We start from the raw sequence: 21,205 nt of genomic DNA, 5'->3' as shown, positions 1-21,205 counted from the left end.
TGACCCAAAGGAAAAACCTTGGACGGTTAGAGTGTTTCCTGGTGAAAAAGGAAGACACAACCACTCGTTTTTCATGTACAGAGATGGGCAAATAAGAGTAAATAAGATGCCTGTCGATATCAAGCAGCACATACGAGATCTAAGTGCAACTGGCATGCAACCAGCGTTTATAATGTCTTCAATTAGAAGAAATTATCCTCAGTATTATGCTAGTATGAATCAAATTTACAATGTGAGACAGTCAATCAGGACAGACGAGATGGATGGTAGGACTCCTCTTCAACACTGTCTGTATATGGCCACGGAGCATAATTATGTAGTTTGGACGGACTTGGATAGTGAGGGTCAGTTGACTAGATTATTGATTGCGAATCCAACATCTATCCAAATGCTACGTTCGTGGCCCTATGTTGTCTTGATAGACACAACCTACAAAACGAATAAGCAAAAGTGGCCCCTCTGCGAAATTATTGGAATGACGCCGACGAATCATAATTTCTTGGTTGCGTTCTGTTTGATGCGAGATGAGGCGGCGGTGTCTTATTCTTGGGTGTTAGAAAGGCTGAGGGATATTTACGGCAGAGTCCAGAAGCCGGATGTAATCGTAACGGATCGGGATGAGGGTTTGTCTGCAGCTATTCATGCCGTGTTTCCAGGTAAACAGGTTTTAATTATTAATTATCGTCGATGTATATATATATCTCAATTAATTTTAAATGTATGTTTAATGCAGATGTGCGACATCTATTATGCATATGGCATATTGGCAATGACGTGGAGAACATGGTTGATAAATTGTGTGGCGGTAAGAAAAATCAACAGGGGCAGATATTCAGGCAAACAAAATGGAACCCCTTGGTTAACAGTTTGACCATTGCCGAATTTGAAAACAAATGGGAAGGAATTGTGTCCTTGTGGTCGACTAGGAACCGGAGCGTCGTGCGATATTTGGCTGGAACATGGATTCCTCTCAAAGAGAAATTTGTGCGGGCATGGACGAATGATTGTTTGAACTTAGGTAACCCAACTACCAGTAGAGTTGAAAGCCAACACTCTTCTTTCAAGTACTACTTGGGTAGCGGTAACAGCTCATTCGATACGCTCTTTAAAAGGGCACACGCACAAATGGAGAATCAACAATCAAGAATAAGGCAAGCTCTTGAGGAATCTATGAATTCCATTTCACGGACGTCGCGTCTTAAATTTCTCAGACCGTTGTATCGTCAAGTTTCTATATATGCCTTGGAACTATTGATGTTGGAGCACAAAAGGATGTGTGACCTGGGCAGTTCTGTTTTACGTCAATGCGGTTGTGTCCTTCATAAAACCCACGGATTACCATGCGCGTGTTACTGTTACTTGTCTATCAGGTCTAACGGTGCTTTGTACTTCGACGATATACATCCATTTTGGAGAACGTTAAAGTACTTAGATGAAGAAGATGACGCCAACGAAGAAGTACGGCACGCAAACGCCGATGATAAAGAGTACTTTCAATCGTTGGTGGATGAAGTTTTAAAATCCGACCCCTCAGTTGTGCGATGCGTATCTCAGGTACTTGAACATCAACTACACCCTGATGGAGCAGATATACCTGAGCCACAAGCAAGTCCACCGAGGAAGGGGAGACCAATGACAAGCAGAACGCTAAAGAGAAACAAAAGCGCGTTTGAGTACAGCAGATCGTCCTCAAGGGGTCGTGGATCCAGATCTTCATCACGCGGGAGATCGAGTGGTAGATCTAGCGGGCGGACGCAACAATCTTCGGTTGGAATTAACTTTAGTTTCCACTTAGATGGTACCCTTATTTCTTTTGATATAATCTTATATGTGAGGTCATGTACAAAACCTGTGTCTCTGTCAGGGCGTCCAGTATGCTCCTACAGTCTCTCAATCTGCTAAGCTCACGGATTGGCTTATGCGGGGACCACATCTCTGCCCGGGTCTTGTTCGGCATGTCAGCTGCACGCGGATGGGGGCGGAAGGCTGGGAAGTACTCGTAAATCCAGGTCTGCAACAAGGTCAGACAGCCAGCAATAGTCTTGCAACCAGTCCTTGTCGCCATACCCAATTGGCGATACAAGTGTGTAAGCGTCAATGTCCCCCAAGCAATGCCAGCCTGGTCAGCGGCGACAACAAGAATAGGATGAGGACGCATCCCGACTCTTATCTTATCCACAAACAGCGTACAACCCACTAAAGCCATTAAGTACGCAGTAGATTGAGTATCTCTAGACTGAGAGCGGTGGCATAGCTGCAACAGTGCACCAACGTTAATGCTACCGCTGGTGAAGTGCCCCTTCGCATGCAGCTCCGACAATGGCTCTGCAAAAAGGCCGGTCAGGCCTAACTGCCACTCATGATCAGACGGTTCACCGGGAAGTGAACCGTCAATGCCAATCCCCAAAATGCGTTGCACGTCGTGCAACATTATAGTCATCTCCCCCCACGGCATGTGGAAGGTGTTTGTGTCAGGCTGCCACCTTTCCACAAATGCCGAAATCAGAGCACTGTCGATGTGCTTGTGCATTATATAAGGCAGACGACCAAGGGGACTGCCGGGTAACACCCTGTACAAATCATCAGACATGTCCTGAAGTCCGATGATTGAATCCAACGTCCTTTTCCGAGCACGACAGTCCAAAACCGGAGGGGTGCGCTCCGATCCCTCAAATATAACCTTTGCTACGTGCCCACCGTAGCTGGGTATTAAACTCGTATCAACAGGGCCCCCGGGCTGGGCTGAAGTGATCAACCAGTCCGTGTCCGCGGACTGCGAGCGCCTCCTCGCCCGTGGAGCCGCATCCTCAACCTGGCTTACTCCTGCTTGATCAGAAGTGCCAGCCGACCCACGCCCTCTACTCCTGAACTGACCACCACTCCCTCTTACGGTCGTCCAATCAACAGGATCACATGCAGGCTCATCCTGACCGAGAGCCTCTTCCAGACTAAGAAACTCGTCGGACTCAGTATCATCGTCATCTGAGCCGACCGTATCACTATGTACGCTACTCTCGCGCTCATAGCCACTACGCACTTGACGTAGGGCACTTGAACGATGGGCCTGCCTATGAAAGGCCGCCTGTTCTTGCCTTGCTCGCCTTGCGGATCCCGTCACCCCCCTCTCATGGAGATCCCCTCTCAGTAAAGTTGGCCTAGGTCTATTGCCGCTCAATAATCCTCTAAAAAACCCTTTTCCTTTACCTTGATTTCCAGCCATTTACTACAATTTTTTTTTAATAACTATTAATAAACTATTAAATTAAGACCACATTCCAAATTAATTTAAAAAATACTTACAAACATATTAATTACAAACAATTAACAACATAAATAATTCACAATTATTATATTCATAAATATTTAAACAACTAAAATTTAATAAATTAATTACACAAAATTAATTCATTCCAAAAAAAAAAAATTTAAATAATTAAAAAAACAAATTTCATTACAATTCGAAATTCAAAACAAAAAAAAAAAAAAAAAAAAATTTCCAGCCGCGTGCGACTAATAGTCGCAGTTTTTGTGCTTTTGAAGTGTGCTTCTGCACAGTGCGACTCCTTCTTCAACTTTTTTTTTTTTTTCCTTTTTTATTTTTTCATCAAATCTAAATTAAACACAACACATTCATAATACAATCAATTATAACATTTACTAAATAACATTAACTAACAAAAAAAAATATGAAATTCCATTAAAATACGAAAATAAAAAAAAAAAAAAAATTCTGGAGATATGCTGTCGCATGCGACTGAGTCGCACGTTTTGTGCTTTTGTACTGTGCGACTTTCTTCAAATTTTTTTTTTTTTTTTTTTTAAAAAATTTCAACAAATAAATTATTTACCTCGAATTTTGATGGACAATTTCGATTCCAAAGCTTTAACTCCGATTAATTTTATGTGAAGATTTTAAGTTTATGGAAGAAATGAGAGTGTAATTGAGTGATTTTGAAGTGTTTTATTGAGGTTTTTAGGTTAATGGCATTTTCGTAAATTTTTATAAATCTAAAGGCAAATTCGTAATTTCAAAAGGGGGAGGGTGGCGATTTTATGAAAAGGGTGGCGACAAATAAGAATCCGGTTTCATATTTAAGTAGTACTAGGTTTGGTTTTTCATAAACATGTAATTGCTATAAATAATAATAATAATAATAATAATAATAATAATAATAATAATAATAATAATTGTCATACCCCCAAATCCATGTAGTTCTAACTTCTAAGCTATTTTAGTAATTCCACATGTTACTACCCTTCCCACCCTTTTCCTCCCCTCCACCTCCACCTCCACTGTCCGTTTTCTTTTTATTTAACTCTTTTTTAACAACAAAAATTAGTACTTCACTAGTATTCATTAAGGGTGTTTAGTATGAGAATATAAAATGTAATGGAAAAGGAAATAATAAAGAGGAGTAACGGTAAGGGTATGGGTTGTAGTTATATGTTATTTTGTATGAAAATATAAAGGTTTGAGTGGTAAATGAAGAAGCAATGTCTTCTGTTACTGCTGGGATTTGAGTGGTAACAAACTAAGGGTTTGGGTTACTCTCAAGAAACGGAATGGGTAATTCAAGTCTCAAACCAAACAGATTGTAATGGATTGGTTAACTGTTCCATTACTAAGACTTTAAATTTTGCATACCAAACACAATCTAAATGTTCAATCGAGTCATTAAGTTGATTTTTGAGCTATTTTTAATTTAATTAAAATTAATTCTTATCAAGCTAGCTTTATAGAATAAAAAACTTATTTTTAAATTGGGTTAAAATCTAATTTGATTATAATTTCGAATATACTTTAGATTGTCAAAAACTTAATGCAAATACTGATATTAATTAGGCACGTAGATAGTACAAAATAAAAATATCCCAACAATTCTTTGAATGTTTCTATTTTTATGATCCAATGGTATATACTTCAATCACTATAGATTTTTTTAAACGACGGAGATATGTCATAATTTCTTTTAGGCAAAAGCTAACAGTCCTTATTAGACGATTTTTAATTTTATTAAAATATAATATAGTATTAAAAGAGTTAAAAATTTTGTTAGCAAGCATCTATTATCTAATGTAGTATAAAATTAAGATTTTATCACTAATTAGGCTTTAAAATACATATAAAATTATTTCGATCTTTTATTTTGTCTTCTAATTTACTCTTTCAAATATGTTACCGTACTAGTAAACTAATGCGCCTAAAGGGTTCATTAAGCTTTTGCCAATATAAAAAAAATGTGATGCTAAATTAAGGAATGATAATTTTATTTGAAAATATGAATTTGGCTCAAATTTAGTGTTTGGCAAATAAAAAAAATCAAATTTGAATTTGAGTCAAATCCACCATTGTTATAAAAAATGGTTAAATATGAGATATTTGAGAATACCTTCTAAAACCTTGTCATTCTCAAATTTTTTATTGATAATTTCATAATAAAAATCTACAATTTGAAATGAAATGTTTGTTCCCAAATGCAACGTAATATTTCTTGATACGTGATTTGTTGATAAATTCAAATTTTTGTATACTCACTCCAATTTATACCAATTATCCCATTTGGTTTTACATTTAATTAATGCACTAATTTAATTCTAAATATCTCTAATGTATAATTAAATATTATAAAAAATATTAATCAAATTTACATTGAGATATATCAAATAGTACATATTTTGACATCTAGAATAAAAATTAAAATACAAATTAAAAGTTATTGATAAAAAAAATCAATGAAACAATTAGTGTAAATGGAAAAAATTAATAGGTTATACAATGAATTAATACTTGAGCTAATAATTGAGTGCTTGAGCAATTATTAATATCTTACTAGCAAATGACACCTCAAAATATATTATATTAATTATTTTTATGTGATTTTAGTTAATAAAAACTATTTCGATATTATTTATGTCTCTTACATAATATTTTTTATTTTTCTAAACTTTAAACATCTTAAACAAAAACAATCATTTTGGTCGTATAATTAATGTTTCAAGAATGATATTTATAAATGATGCAAAACAAGTAAGACGGACCAAAATAACAATTAATGCAAGATAAGTGGGACGAATGGAGTATTTGTATTTCCTATGTTTCAAAGTTGTCTTATAAAGTATTTATTTGGACAATTTCACTATAAGGTTTTATTTTCTTTTATAGAAAGCTATTTTAAGGATCATATTACTTTAAGCCCCATAAAATTTAACTTTGATTAAGTATCAATTTACATTTTTCAATAATATGGGCAAGATTAAAAATTACATCTAAATGTAAATTAAAAAATGAACACTTATTAATGCACTATTCTTTAGTCTTTCTTATATAATTCCACAATCTTTATTGTGCACCACACCTAATTACACTCCATAGCTTTACTCCTCAAATTTATGATTGATGCACACTGATTTAGTATATATTCAATCTAATCAAAATCTTTATTAAAAAAAAAAGAGTCTACTCAAAATCTATTTCACATTTACTCTAAAGTGGAGGAAATGTTATTTTTGCATTTTTTTCTATTTACTTTTCACACAATATCTCTGAGTACACATAATAAAAAATTATAAAAAATATACAATAAAAAGTATACATTAAGACAAATCTAACGAGATCTTACATGGATATATTTTATCTTCTAAATGTGTCAAAAACATTAATTAAATTTTTCTCTCCTTAAATTGGAATATTCAAATGGAAAGACCATTAAAGAACGGAAGGAGTATTGAATTGCATACTTGTTATTTTTTCAACATTGATAATAATTTTCCAAAAGGAAAACTTTCCAAAATAATCCAACCTATTTATGTTTTTCCTACAATAATCGCACTTATTAATTAACTATGAATAATTCCAACAGGGTATTTTACTATGATAAACTCGATAACCAAATGACTTGCTATAGCAAGTTTTATTTTTGTAAAACAAGATAAATTAAAATAAAATGTCAAAAATATGTTAAAAAAATTTATGATTAATTTATTATTTAGAACTGTTTATGTAAATTTTTAATATTTTCCCCTGATTATAAATTAATTTTTAGTTTTTTTTTGGTGAACTACTACTATAGTTGGTCATCAAGTTATCCAAGTTTACTCTAAATAAATACACATAAAGTTGAAATAATTCATAGTCAGTCGATAGATAAGATTATTATAAGAAAATCATAAAAAAGTTAGAATTATTATTCTAGGTTTCGTTTTCCAAATCAATTTTCTATTTCACATTCAAAATCAATGTTTGATCAAACAACAAAATAAAATGCTAAAAAATATCGAAAGCAAACAAAAAAAAAAAAAAATCCAAAGATAATACAAGTCTTCCTTAAAAAAGGTTACTTTATTCTTGGTACCCTAAAAGCTTTAGCTTTGAAAAGTATGGTACACTTTATTATCTATTCTTATTTGCTTTCAGAAACTACAATAATTATGGCATGGGAGTGGGACTAAAAAGATCACTTAATTTTGACTTAATAAAAGCTGTTGAACGGATATTATTCATAAATAGGAGTAAATAAAATCAAATATGCAACAATTTTAATTATCCTTAAAAATTTCTTACCAGCCGTTGTTGCTTCCTAAGCATCGCGTTTTCTTTTGTTAAATGTGCAACTTCCAACTCCAGCTCTGTTACATACGCCTGTTTTACATTTTTTTTTTCTTTCATTAGTACCAAAAAACATACACGGGCGTAAAAGTGCTTATTAAGTAATTTTATGTTTCGGGCTGGTTCACATTCAAATTTGATGCATATTTTAGTTTTTAAAATTTGGTCAAATCCAATTTGATTATAAGGTCGGATAAATATTAAATTAATATGTCTGTTTTGAATATTGCTCCACCAGTGACCAGAGGCAAAGCCAGGATTTCAAGTTAGGGGACCTAAATTCTAGCAAGTTATATAATATATTAAAACTAGGTACTCAATGAAAATTTGAAAATCATATAAATTGAAATTAACTTGAATCATAGAAAAAAATTATATTTAACAAATAGGGTTGAAGCTTCCCTATAATTACCCTTTTTGAAAAAAAAAATAAATATAAAGACGCACATTAAAAAGGATGAATGTAAAATTATGAAAGATAAATAGTAATGACATTATAGTATAAATTAGATTTATTAGTTTACTAAAAAATTGTTGTTACGATTATGCACTCTTTAAATTATATAAATATAATATATATTCGTAGGGGGGTGAAGCCAAAATTACAAAGGTTTGTATTTTCGACAAGGGGAGTCGGGCCTCCGCCGGCCCCCGGTGTGGCTTCGCCTATGCCAGTGGCGGATGCATGTTGGATCCTAGGGGATCAAGTACCCCTTGGGTTTTTTTTTTTAAAAAAATTTAAGTAGACTTTTCTATTGGTTAGAGTAAAAATGTAAAATTAATATTGAAATCTTTTGATGATAAATATTTGCTCATTTTAGTAATTTTGTCTTATTTATTTATTTTGTTTCATTTTTTAATTAGGTCAATTAAATTATTTAGTTACATTTTCTTTTATAGCATGTAGTATTTAAAATTTTATCAAGTCCTAAATCCGCTCCTCTCCACAAAACCGCATGTAAAATCTTATTAAAATTAATAAACACAAAGCTAAAAATCTCACTCTCAGCATTTGAATAGTTACCTTCCGTCATCATACAAAAATCTCCCATCTACATCATTTCTTCGTTTGAAGGACTTTACGTCATCTCTTCGTTTAATTTGTAAAAGAAAAAACTGTGCTAGAGTCCTATATTCTTAAGCCGATGGTTGAGGCCCCAGGATATGTTATATACTTTAACAGACCCCCTTACACGAGACCCCATTGGGCTAGAAGTGTGGATGCGCATAGGCGCTGAATATTCCACTTTAAATGAGGGGTAGTTAAGATTCGAACCCCTGACCTCTCACGTTGGCTTCTCATACCATGTCAAGGAACCAACTCAACCAAAAGCTTAAGCTGATGGTTGAGGCCCCAGGATATGTTATATACTCTAACAATATTCCTTTTAAAAAATAAATTTAAAAATTAAAATTTTTATTAAATTAGTTTGTCTAACTTAGGCAACAAGCATAGGTTAAATGATAATTACTCCTACTAAATGACCTTAATTAGCCAACATTATTCAAAAGAATTCTCTTATATTTTCTTTTAGTAATATAAATAAGAAAAGAGGATATTTATGAAAATTATCATAAATAAGTTTGTTATTAACCTAATAAAACTGTCATAGATTAGATAAACCCAATTTTAAAAAGCTGATAGCCTTAAAGTGAAATTCTTAGTATAATCATATTTTCTTTAAAATATAAATAAAACTTCTGTATAATATATTATCAAAAATAAATAAAATAAAAGTTTAGGACATTAATCAAATACTACCAATTAAAAATGAGTGTAAAGTTGTATCAACGTAACATCAACATTGAATTTATTCAAAACTTGTATTAAATTATGGAAAGTGATTTGAAAAATAAAAAGTAAATTAATTAGTATTATACATTCATTTATTAAATAAATTAACACATAATTTAGCTATTAATTTTCAATATAATAGTTCAACTCATTTTCATGACACAATTTTTCAAAAAAATGTAAACAATTTCAACTCATTATATAATTTAAAATATAATCAAATGGGATTTAATTATCTCAGCTCAAGAATTATCAAATATTAACATTTTAAAATATTTAATTATGCATCATTAGAGATCGATATTAAAACTTTAATATATAAAGTGGCCTAATAAAATAGAAGAAAGTAATTAAAGTGAAAAGAGTATTTTCTCCAAAAGTGTGAATAAATAATAAGTATCATCTCTAGCTACTTATTTTATAATCAACTCTTAAATTATTACAAGAAATTCATTACTAAATTTAGTAAACAATTACTCGTAGATAATCCTAAGATATTAAATAGCAGTGCATTTATGAACTATTACATACCAAACCAATTAAAAATCTATTAATAGTAAAGAATATTTCAATAATATAACTTAAATTCTATTTTTAGCATAAAAATAAGTGTATAATAATAGCAAAAACAAGAATAAAACCTGTTTTCGAGCCCTAGAACGAGCAGCAGATTCTCTATTTTTAATCATTCTTTTATGCCTACGATCAACAGAATCATCTTCATCATCACAACCACCATCCATAGATAATCTCTTCTTCTTAACTTGATTATTAAATCCTTTATTAAAACCAGATGAAGAAGCAAAAACTTCCATGGAAGGAATATCATTATCATTTAAACCCATTAACCCAGAAACAGAAGAATTCCCTTGAACTTGAAAATTCTGATTATGATGGGTTTTAGGGTTCATCATTTCATGATTCTCAAAGAACTGAAATTCTAGAGTATTGGGTTTTATGATTTGGGGATCCATGGATGATTTGGTTAATGGGTTTTTTCTATTGAAGAAATCTTGAAGGATCATACCCTTAAAATGGGGATTTTGATTATGAATAATGTGGGGAATTGGGGTGTTTGGGAGTGAAGTTATGGAGATATCTTTCCAAACTTCTTCCATGGAAAATTTGATTTCTTAAGAAGTTGATGAAGAATAAAGAGAAGAGGGAAATGAAGAAATAGAAATTGATGGTTGGAACATTTGATATGACAAGAGATAGGGAGAGTGGGAAATGAAAGGGAGAAAGTCCTTTTCTTTTTATTTATAAAAACTGTTGTTATTTTGTATGTTGTTGAAGACTGAAGAGAGATGAAGAGAGAAGGGAAGAAGTGGAGCAGAAAAAGGAGAGAGAGTAGTGAGAGAAAGTGTGCAGAAGATAGAAGACAGTGGGAGGAGGTAAGGCAATTAGTATAGTCAATAGTGTAGTGTAGTGTACTATGTTACTTTGGCATTATTACCTCTACACTTGTATCCACTCTTTCACCAAATTTGCAACACTACGAGATTTGTATAATTAAAAAATTAAAAATTTAATGTAGTAACTCTAAAATAGTTTTCTATACGGTGGCTAAACTTTTTTGAAATTTTATGTGATAATCTTAAGATTTATCTAATTCATTTACGGTGATATTTTTTTCAAAAAAACGTTTGAAAATGTGAGATTAATAAGAATGAAACTTATTGTCAGCTGAAGCAATCAAAAACCCCTTATTTCTCCAATTTAACTTTTCAAACATTACATTTTTCCTATTCTACTATAATTTTCTCAATTTCTCTAAAATTCCTAAATCTACAACCCCTAATCCCTAAATTCGAAACACAAATCCAATGAAACTCATCTCCAAAGATCACAAATAGAGTAGTGAGCAATTACATGTCCTTGCTCTATTCCAAACCACTTCATTGTTGCTTCCAAACAAATTTAAAGAAGGTATTCGGAAAAAAAAAAATCATTTCAAGAATAATGTTTTAAAGAAGGAATCCTTATTTGATAGTAGAAGGTGAATCAAAAATATTAGGGTTTGAATTTTGGGGAAAATTTTGTTTTGGAGGAAAGATAGGAAAATTAGGATTTATGTTTTGGGAGAAATATAAGCTTATGACGCAATAAGATTTGGTAAAAGAGTTAAATAAGCTTACAAAAAGCTTCATTCTTATTAAACTAATGTCTCCCTACTTTTTTGGGGTATAAAGGTCATAGAGGATGAATTAGCTAAATATCGAGGTTACCACGTAGATTTTTAAAAACTTTGGTTACAACGTGGAAAATCCAACACCTCAGGATTACCATGTGAAATTTCCCTTAAATATATAATTCACTAATATAGCAGTTTATCATAAAGAGAAAAACACCATCTGAAGTAGCGTTTTGCATGCTTTATTTATTTATTTTGATAACAAGCAAACTGCCATCTAAGATGGTGTTTTGTCTAGAAACTTTAAAAAAAAAACAAAAAAAAACTTTTCTCAAAATGTGGTTTGGTCTTTTTCATTTGAAAACCAACATTTATTTAATTGAATTCCCAGTAATGCTTTTCATAACCTGCATTAAAATAGTTAAACACTTCGTACTCCATAACAAATCAACCAACAACCAACTTGAGTAGTCAACCATCTCATCACCATTGTTTCAAATAAAAAAAAAAGAAGAATGTACATATTAATTATGAAAATAACGCAAATATATTACAAAATAATTATCAAAAATGATACAAGATGTTCAATGAATACAATAATCATCCTAAGTCTAGTAATCTAGAGTCCCCGACCCCGTTTGTTGCATGCACTAGTAGAGAGGTCGGTGTGGACTCATCAGCCTCAATAATAACATTAAGAGCAGAGGCTCGTCGCTAACTAGCACGCTGGAATGTCAGGACTGGATGGGAGGCGATGGATGTGGAGAAGTGGAAAAAGTTCCTAGGGGAATACATGCCGACATAACACCCGATATTGATGATGGATATCCCAAATATCGACCTTGGGTAGATGAATGTCCGAAACCTCTCAAAGATCCTATACTAGAACTTCTCGAAAAGCTACCTCGGTGACCAGAACCTCGAGTAGTAGTAGGAGAAGTCGGGATTAGGAAATCATACCCGTCTGCCTAAAGACCTCAGTTAGCGATGCTGATGGAGCCCAAGGTCTGAGTACACAATTGATACCCCACATCGACAAGCAACGTAGCGACCTCATTTGGGATGGTAGTGCATATTAACAATTTTTTTCTGTTAGAAGAAAACATTCTGATATCGTGGCAATGGGGTGTCAGTGTGATGTCGGCATGCAAATGTTGGGTTTGTGATCCGTAATAACTGATCTACCTATACCACGCCATGTACGCACCCAAGCTCTGGTCGATATAGTTCTCTCCCTAAACAAGTCAGCTTGCTCGATCATTCCACACATCTACATGTGATCTATGTTGAACCAAGAAGTTCATGTCCTCAATCCTACGATTAATCGCGTGTAGTACCACCTAAGTTTCACAATCATTTGGAGTAGGGCGCTCCAAACCAAATCGGCACATCACACGATCCAGCAGATGAAACTCCACATTGATCAAGCAAATAAATGGACAACGGGATCACTATACACCTTGACCAACTCAGCATATGTTTGGCAAAGCCTTCATCTTTGCCACTGTGTAAGGCTATCATGTACCATGTCATATGCCAAAGAAATCAATAAAGTTAGTGAGTGCGATCAATTAATTGAAAGGTAACAAAACTAATAAATAGTAAGTCATCTGATCTTCCCTCATTCGATCGAGGGAGTCTCGGTAGTAGCCTAGAGTATGCTACGAGTGAGACCTCGAAAGATGTACTTGAAGGTAGATGCGAACAAATGAAAATTATGAGGAGCGATACATGAAATTATAAAATTTGAATTAAACTAAAGAATTATTTTATTACCTCATTGCTAAAGGAACCCTCCCACGCTGATGTTGTGAACATAAGATCAGCTCAAAATTGTCTGCATCATCATTCTGACCATGTTCCCTAAGGGGTAAACCATCGGAGTCTCGGGCCTCCCTATTTGAATATGATCCCACGACCATATATGTAAAAGCAACAAGCACCCACCTATGTCCTTAGCAGTAGGCACACTTACAAATTGCCCAACACGAATTACAATATAAGTACGTGAGGATCGCACTCCCTCAGCTGTACGCGACAACCCGTCCTGAGTCTCGTAGAAGAGGGAGGTAAATTAACTAGACGGAGTCACCGTTCTTGTCTGGGTACAAGATGCAACCAAACAAGTACAATATGTATGTGTGGGCATGCCTCTCAATAATCACATCATCTACAACTGCCCCCAGCACACTGAAACGATCTCTAAGGCAAGTCAAGTTTAATGAAGATCAAGTGATGATCTTCGTCTCTGTGGAGTCTTGAGGGTTTTCAAGAAATACCTTAAACACCTCAAAAACTAAGGCTGCCCATTGTCCCTCTCTATGACCGGTGATTGCCTGTCCATCAACCGTCAGTCCAAGTATAAAGTGTCTATAATGTAATAGTTGTCTTCTCAACAATATGAAGGAATGTGTAAATCTCTTGTCTCTACCTTTCTACTAATACAGTGATAAGAGCTTGATTGAGCTCTAAACATACACTCAGCAACCTATAGATATAACTAAAATCAGCTACCTCAACTAACTCTAATACTCTATCATCAACTTGCTCCTAATTCCTCATACTCGCCTGATAATGCAAACGAGTAACCAATTAGGATGTAGAGCCCTCCAACATAGGGGTGTTCAGAAAACTCAATTTGTTTATTTCGGGCCGCCGACCACCTTAAATGGTGGGTTAATTATCAATGATATTAATATATTACAGTAAAGTACATGATCCACCTTAATTGGGATCGAATTATGGGCCACAAAATAAATTAAAACGTGTACCCGCCTTAATCTACGGTTTTAGTTTTGACAAACTTAATAGTCCGAATAAAGAAAACCTAAATATCCATATAAAAATATAAACTTCGGGTAGTAACTCATACAAATAAAAAGTCAAACTAGTCAAAAGATCGATTACGTTCTAAGGATAAAGAAATAAGGTTTCATCATCTTTAAATAAACTGCAGCTGAAAATATAGAGTTTTACAGCTTGAAAGCATCGTGGCCATAATGAAATCAAATTAGAATAAATAGTAATTATGTTCGAGATGTTCCAACTAGAGGTGTACAAAATGAGACCAAATCGGAACCAGTTGAGACCGAACCTAAATCGAACCGGACCAGTTGCATCCGGTCCGGGCTCCGGGTCTTAATTATTCTTCATTCCGGGTTTTCGGTCCGGTTCGGTCTAAACCCTGAAAAATCCGAGTTAGACTGAATATATATAAAAGTAATTTTGAAGAGGAATAATATTTACGATTTTTGTGTGTATACTTATTTAAAGGGCTTTATATTTTTTATTTCTAATATAAAATAATTTTTTAACTCGAATATTTTAATCCTGGAAAATCCAGTCTTCGGTCATCGATTTTTCAAAATTTCGGTCATCCTATCCAACGGGTTCCGGTCGGTGTGGTCTGAGTTTGGACCGACGAACACCACTAGTTCTAACTAACGACATAATAAAAGACTAATGAGGATGAAATTTCCCTATGAGCCATCTCACACACCATTCAACTTCCCAACCTGTCAATCATTATGCTAGTTATCATCATGACAACATTATCGCATGTTTAAAGAACATCGTACACGTCAAAGATATAATACATGAACAATGAATAGATAAACAAGTAATGCGTTCATCCTATCATACAAAGGCTCTATTCGTCATACGATTATCTCATTATCCAAATTCCCAGCTTATGACGTTTTTCGGCCAGCTAATCCCAAGGCAACTTTCTGACCAAGACGTTGCCCGACAATTTAACGAGATTGTCAAGGTAAGAGTATGCATACCCCCATGGTGGCCCTTATTAGGACCCTGCCATGAGCCCAAAATTCCATAATAACAACCCCATAAGCGTATTCAAATCCCAGATACAACCAATGTAGGCGATACAAAATCAAATCATAATATTTCCCACATGGGTAAAACATGCTTAGCATAATCATATCATTAAACATAACCCTTGTATTATATTGGGGCATCACTAGTATGTATGGAAATGCATCGTAACAAAAAGTAATTAAAGTTCAATACGATTTTTTTAAGGAAACCACTAAAATGTTTCTTTCAATCCTTCTTAAAGTAAATATATATTAAAAGGGTTTTGAAATTCATTCAAAACAACTAGAATATGATTCATAAGTTTATAAAATCATTACGACAGAAGATTTCATAAAACACTATTTTCTTAAATACGAGATAGTTTTGCCGGTAATAAAATCGATAATTGATTTACAAAGTACATATTAATTCTCCAACAAGGCCCAAATTAATAAAGTCATTATAATACCTTATTTAAAATGAATTTAAGGTTGTCCCATCAGATTATAATTGGTTATGCGAATTTATAACGATCTTACAATTATTTTCGACAATTTGGATATTTACCGTTATTTAAATGGTGTCTTAAATCCGTAAAATTTATAAACATCTAATTTAAACTTAATTTATACTATGAGGCAGTAGGTTATTAATATAATTATAGATTTTTTTATATAGGCCTATTTTTATCCAAATTTAATTAACAATATTACACTTTTTAATAAATAAACATATTCTATTAATTTGATAAATGAGTAAATAATTAATAATTTATTTTGTAAAATTATACCAAAGTTTCAAAAGTCATATAACATGTTTATTAGGCCATTTGAACTTATAAAAATCATGTATGATGTTTTATTATTTTGTATAGACATTTTATTGATAAATAGAATAAAATATGTTTAAAATTATTTGAGTCCGAATAAAATATTATAAAAATTATATGATATTCCAGAAGCTATTTTAAGGGGTATAAAATTTTAAATAACCATTAAAAATCATGTGGGGTGTTTTTAATAATTAATATCGTTATTTTACCGATAAACCGAATAAAATTTGTTTAAGTCCATATATGGTCACAAAAATCCATATAAATATTTGAACATATATCTACTGTTTATATAAAATTTTCATGTCCAAAAGAAGTCATTTAGTATTTATTTTATATTTTACCGTTTTCCAACTTACCGATTATTAATAACAGAGTAAAAATTATTAAGGTTCATAAATGTCAACGAAACCTTCCCAAACTTTTACCAATTTTACCTACTGTCCATATGAGTATGTGATAAAAATTTCAAGTCCATATGTCTTTGTTTGGTAATTATTTTATATTTTACCATTTTACAATTTACCGTTAAACAATTTAACGATTATTCAAAAATAAAAAAAAATTCCAAACTAAATATATTCTGGCCAAATCTAGTTGGAGACAATATAATATGTTTTTATTAATTATTTTTGATGATGAAGAGTTCATCTAATACCATATTTTATAATATTAGTATTTAACACCTTAAAATCCATTAAAATATCAATTTAACAATAATCTCAACAAAAAATATCCAAAAAATTTTCTTAACATATAGCCACTGAAAATTTCTTTTAAAATGAATTTCAAATATTTTCAAATTCATATATTCATTTCCATCACAATAACTTTCACAAAGTAGTGTTAAACATGCCTTTAAACATACAATAATTTATAAAATCAACATGCATGATGCCCACAATAATAATACATGTAATAAATTATTCCATACTCAAATTTATCATTTTGACATCTTTTTCAAGATTTAAGAACTTCTGTTTGGGAATTTTATTTTTTTTTAAAAAAACAAGTTTATACACAAACTTTCCCAACTTGTTCTTAAATCCTTTAAAAATCACCCCATGTAACATACCTCGACTCCAAGCCTATATAATTATTCCGTAAGCTCCTACGCGTTCTTAGAAGTGGTTCTAACTTCGGTTCCTTGCCCTTCAAGTCTCAACTCCAACTCTTCAACTAAACATATTGCATTCATCCAAAAACCAATAATAATTTTGGATTTCTAACATGCACTTAACTTATCCTAGTTAGAGTTGTTAGACTAATACTTGTGATGATTTTAACATATTTGGAGTATACTTATTATGTTGAGCAACATACTTAGTTAAGTCCCATAATTTTACTTGAATCCTTTAAGTAACAAAATTTATATGTTTGCAGAAATACATCTTTTTACTTTCTATTATGGCCTATTATTATAGATTTATAAGTGATGATTTTCTTAGTTTAGAGATAAAATACTCATTTTATAATGATCTTAGTTTATAGAAAGCTTCATGTAAAAAAATGTTTTACATGAACAAGTTTTAACAAAAACTAGTGGAATAAAGAAATGAACATAACTTATGCTATACTTGGTGGATTTCTTCAAGTTTAGTGTCTATGGAAAGCTTTTAAGATGAAGATTATTTTTATGAGAGATTTGAGTTTATAAACATAAATTTTTAGAAGTTTTAGATGGGTTTTGAAGGAGATTTGATGAGAAAAGAAGGTGTTTTAGTTATTGAAAGTTTGAAAGATTCTAGTGTTTGTTTATGGATGAACTTGGGAGCAATGTGTTGAAGTTTATGGCTGAATAATTATTCAGAAAATAGAGTGTTTTTGCTTCAAATATTTGCCTCTTGCATGCTTGTAATGATGCACAAGCTTTGGGTAGAACAAAAGGGGTTCTTGGGTAGAGTTTTTAGCTTGTGTATGTAAGTATACAAAGGGTTATAAGGGGGAGTAGGATAGCTTTAGCATGGCTGGTTGGGGTTGTTTTTTTGGTGATTTTTGTCCAACATTTGATCTATTATAGTGTAGGAAAGGTTTATCTAAGATATTTTAAGGTTTGGGTAAAAATTGTTGTACATGTAACAAGTTATGTAACTTGTACTTCATGTTTAAAAATCACTTTTATATGTGTGAAATATTTAATTTACTCCCATCATGGTTATATAATATATTTGGGTAATAATTAAAATTTTTTTTTGAACTATTATGGGTAGTTGCTCAACTTTAAGTTTTATCTCCAAAGTTTACGTTACTTGTTACGATTCATAATCACGTTATGAATTAACAAGTTTCTAATCATTGTAGAGATTTTTCAAATTACTACCATCACTAATTAAATTATAATTAGTAAAAAAAATATATAAGGAAAATTAGGCGCTAAAAACGACTAATGAAATCTTCTAATAATACGATTGTTTCAGTCTGTAACCGCCTTGAATTATGAAGGCCAACACTAACTGAAATTTAGTATTAATCAAGCGGAAGCTTATTTTTGCCAACACAATTAAGGGATTACTTAAAGGTTAAACCAATATCCAAGTATAATACTTGAACCAAACCAAAGCAATATAACGAAAGTCTTAACTGTCCAAAATATAGGAAAATTACAATCAAATCGAAATAAGTCCAAAATTCAAATTACATCCTTAAATTAGTCTAAATATAAACTAATAGTCTCTCAAATACAATAAAGAGATCTAAACACAAGGGGATTCATACTCCAACTCGGGTTCATCTTCCGCTCGCATATCCATTCTCCGTCGAGGTGCCATAGGGGTTTACTCTAAAAACAAACCATTGGAAAACATACAAAGCATAGCATCAGGAAAAAGGTTGAGTATAAACACACTGGTGTCCGTCAAACAAGTTATTAAAACCTTTTTTTTATTTGAGTAAATTCATTTTGAAATATGCTTTTTCATTGGATAAATCATATTATGATTCAAATCCAGTTCAATGGCTATATAGTCATTTCAAATTCTCATTTTTCATCATAAATCATAAGATCTCAATGGATCCAAATCAATTTCAAACTCATATCATAAGTTTACATGGGTACTCTGTGAGTCATCCCGTGACTCGTTTGGTAGTCGGTCTACCGTCCGCGACATGTCCGGCAAGTGTAACACAATGATATTGTGAACAATACGCGCTCAGCATTGGTGAGCCGTTTAATCATGCACACAACATTTGCTGTGGCATATGTACCCGCCATTTAGGCTAAAACATTTTTTTTACATAATATATATCTTGTAATTTTAATAGCATTTGAAAGTCAAAAATATTAACTTTTTCCAGATGATAAACATCTTTTATTTGCACATAGCAAAACATACTTTATTTGCGACTTAACAAAATCAAATCATAATATTTTCCACATGGGTAAAACATGCTTAGCATAATCATATCATTAAACATAACCTTTGTATTATATTGGGGCATCACTAGCATGTGTGGAAATGCATCGTAACAAAAAGTAATTAAAGTTCGATACGATTTTTTTAAGGAAACCACTAAAATGTTTCTTTCAATCCTTCTTAAAGTAAATATAACTTAAAAGGATTTTGAAATTCATTCAAAACAACTAGAATATGATTCATAAGTCTATAAAATCATTACGACAGAAGATTTCACTAAACACTATTTTCTTAAATACGAGATAGTTTTGCCGGTAATAAAATCGATAATTGATTTACAAAGTACATATTAATTCTCCAACAAGGCCCAAATTAATCAAGTCATTATAATACCTTATTTAAAATGAATTTAAGGTTGTCCCATTGAGATCTCAGGAAAAGCGCACTATGCATGCAGATTGCTTAAGTCGTTGTATGGACTTAAGCAATCCTCTCGGCAGTGGTACAAGAGGTTTGATTCTTTTATGGTTTCGCATGGTTTTGATAGAAACTCGTATGATTGCTGTGTGTATCATAGTAAGTTGGATGACAGTTCCATGATTTATTTGTTATTATATGTTGATGATATGCTTGTTGCCACTAAGAATAAATCGGATGTTGCTAGACTTAAAGAGCTGCTTAGCTCGGAATTTGACATGAAAGATTTGGGTCCAGCTAAGAAGATTTTGGATATAGAGATCTATAGGGATCGGGCTAGAGGTAAGTTTTTCTTGACTCAGAAAAGTTACATCGAAAAGATTTTATCTCGTTTTGGGATGGAGAAGTCGAAGCCTATAAGTACACCAACATCTGTGAGCTGCAAATTGTCTTTGTCTATGTCACCTCAAACTGAGGAGGAGTTGGCGTATATGTCTAGTGCCCCTTATGCCAAAGCTGTTGGTTGTTTGATGTATGCTATAGTCTGTACTAGGCCGGATATTGTGCATGCTGTTAGTGTTGTGAGTAGGTTCATGGCTCGACCTGGGAGAGAGCACTGGCAAGGGGTGAAAAGGATTTTTCGCTATTTGAGAGGGACAGCTGATATTGGTCTTGTGTATGGGAATGGTAAGGAGTGTTTGGAAACTGGGTATAGTGATTCTGATTATGCAGCTGATGTAGACACCAGGAGGTCGGGTGACCGGGTATGTGTTTACTTTGGGTGGTTCTATGGTTAGTTGGAAGTCTACGTCACAATCTTCGGTTACGTTGTCTACTACTGAAGCTGAGTATATGACTTTAACTTCTGCAGCTAAGGAGTCTATATGGCTCAAAGGCCTTGTAGGTGAACTGGATATCGCACAGGATTTTTCTACGGTGTATTGTGATAGTCTAAGTGTCATTTGCTTAGCTAAAGACCAAGTACACCATGATTGGACCAAGCACATTGATGTCAGGTATCATTTCTTTCGTACTGACAAGAGGGTAAAGGTAAAGAAGATCGGGACAGTTCACAACCTAGCTGATTTCTTTACTAAGTCTGTTACATTTAGTAAGTTTAAACATTGCTTAGACTTGCTAAATATTGATTACTATGTGATGTGGTAGGCCCTTAGGGGCAGTGTTAAGGAGCTCCTGTTGTAGGCATGTTGGCCTTAAGGTGGAGCTTGCCCGGGGCTTGTGATGCAGGTGG

The 21,205-nt window shown here is 32.8% G+C and overlaps 2 protein-coding genes across 3 annotated transcripts; both read right to left on the bottom strand.

Annotated features, from left to right (window-relative positions):
- Positions 1-1,804: 1,804 nt before the first annotated feature.
- LOC130821636 (protein MAIN-LIKE 1-like) lies at positions 1,805-2,431 on the bottom strand. Its single transcript, XM_057687424.1, has one exon. It carries the CDS (start codon positions 2,429-2,431, stop codon positions 1,805-1,807), a length of 627 nt encoding a protein of 208 aa, XP_057543407.1.
- Positions 2,432-5,811: 3,380 nt separating this feature from the next.
- On the bottom strand, positions 5,812-10,786 carry LOC130820277 (protein FD-like). Of its 2 annotated transcripts, XM_057685598.1 has the most exons (3): positions 10,043-10,786; positions 7,562-7,639; positions 5,812-6,381 (listed from the first exon to the last, which is right to left on the bottom strand). In XM_057685598.1, exons 1-3 carry the CDS (start codon positions 10,517-10,519, stop codon positions 6,376-6,378), a joined length of 561 nt encoding a protein of 186 aa, XP_057541581.1. In that variant the 5' UTR covers positions 10,520-10,786; the 3' UTR covers positions 5,812-6,375. The 2 variants fall into 2 exon arrangements, with proteins under 2 accessions (XP_057541581.1, XP_057541580.1); XM_057685597.1 differs by lacking the exon at positions 5,812-6,381 and having other exon boundaries at positions 6,388-7,639.
- Between the last annotated feature and the right edge of the window lie 10,419 nt (positions 10,787-21,205).

The sequence above is a fragment of the Amaranthus tricolor genome, chromosome 8 (genome assembly GCF_026212465.1).
Source record: "Amaranthus tricolor cultivar Red isolate AtriRed21 chromosome 8, ASM2621246v1, whole genome shotgun sequence".
NCBI classification, from domain to species: Eukaryota; Viridiplantae; Streptophyta; class Magnoliopsida; order Caryophyllales; family Amaranthaceae; genus Amaranthus; species Amaranthus tricolor.
This window is presented reverse-complemented; position numbering and strand designations above follow the sequence as displayed.

Coding starts and splice junctions, on each gene's coding strand:
- LOC130821636 (XM_057687424.1), bottom strand. CDS start 2,431: ATGTTGCACGACGTGCAACGCATTTTGGGGATTGGCATTGACGGTTCA.
- LOC130820277 (XM_057685597.1), bottom strand. CDS start 10,519: ATGGAAGAAGTTTGGAAAGATATCTCCATAACTTCACTCCCAAACACC. Junction 7,640..10,042: donor GTTCTAGGGCTCGAAAACAG/GTTTTATTCTTG, acceptor AATGTAAAACAG/GCGTATGTAACAGAGCTGGA.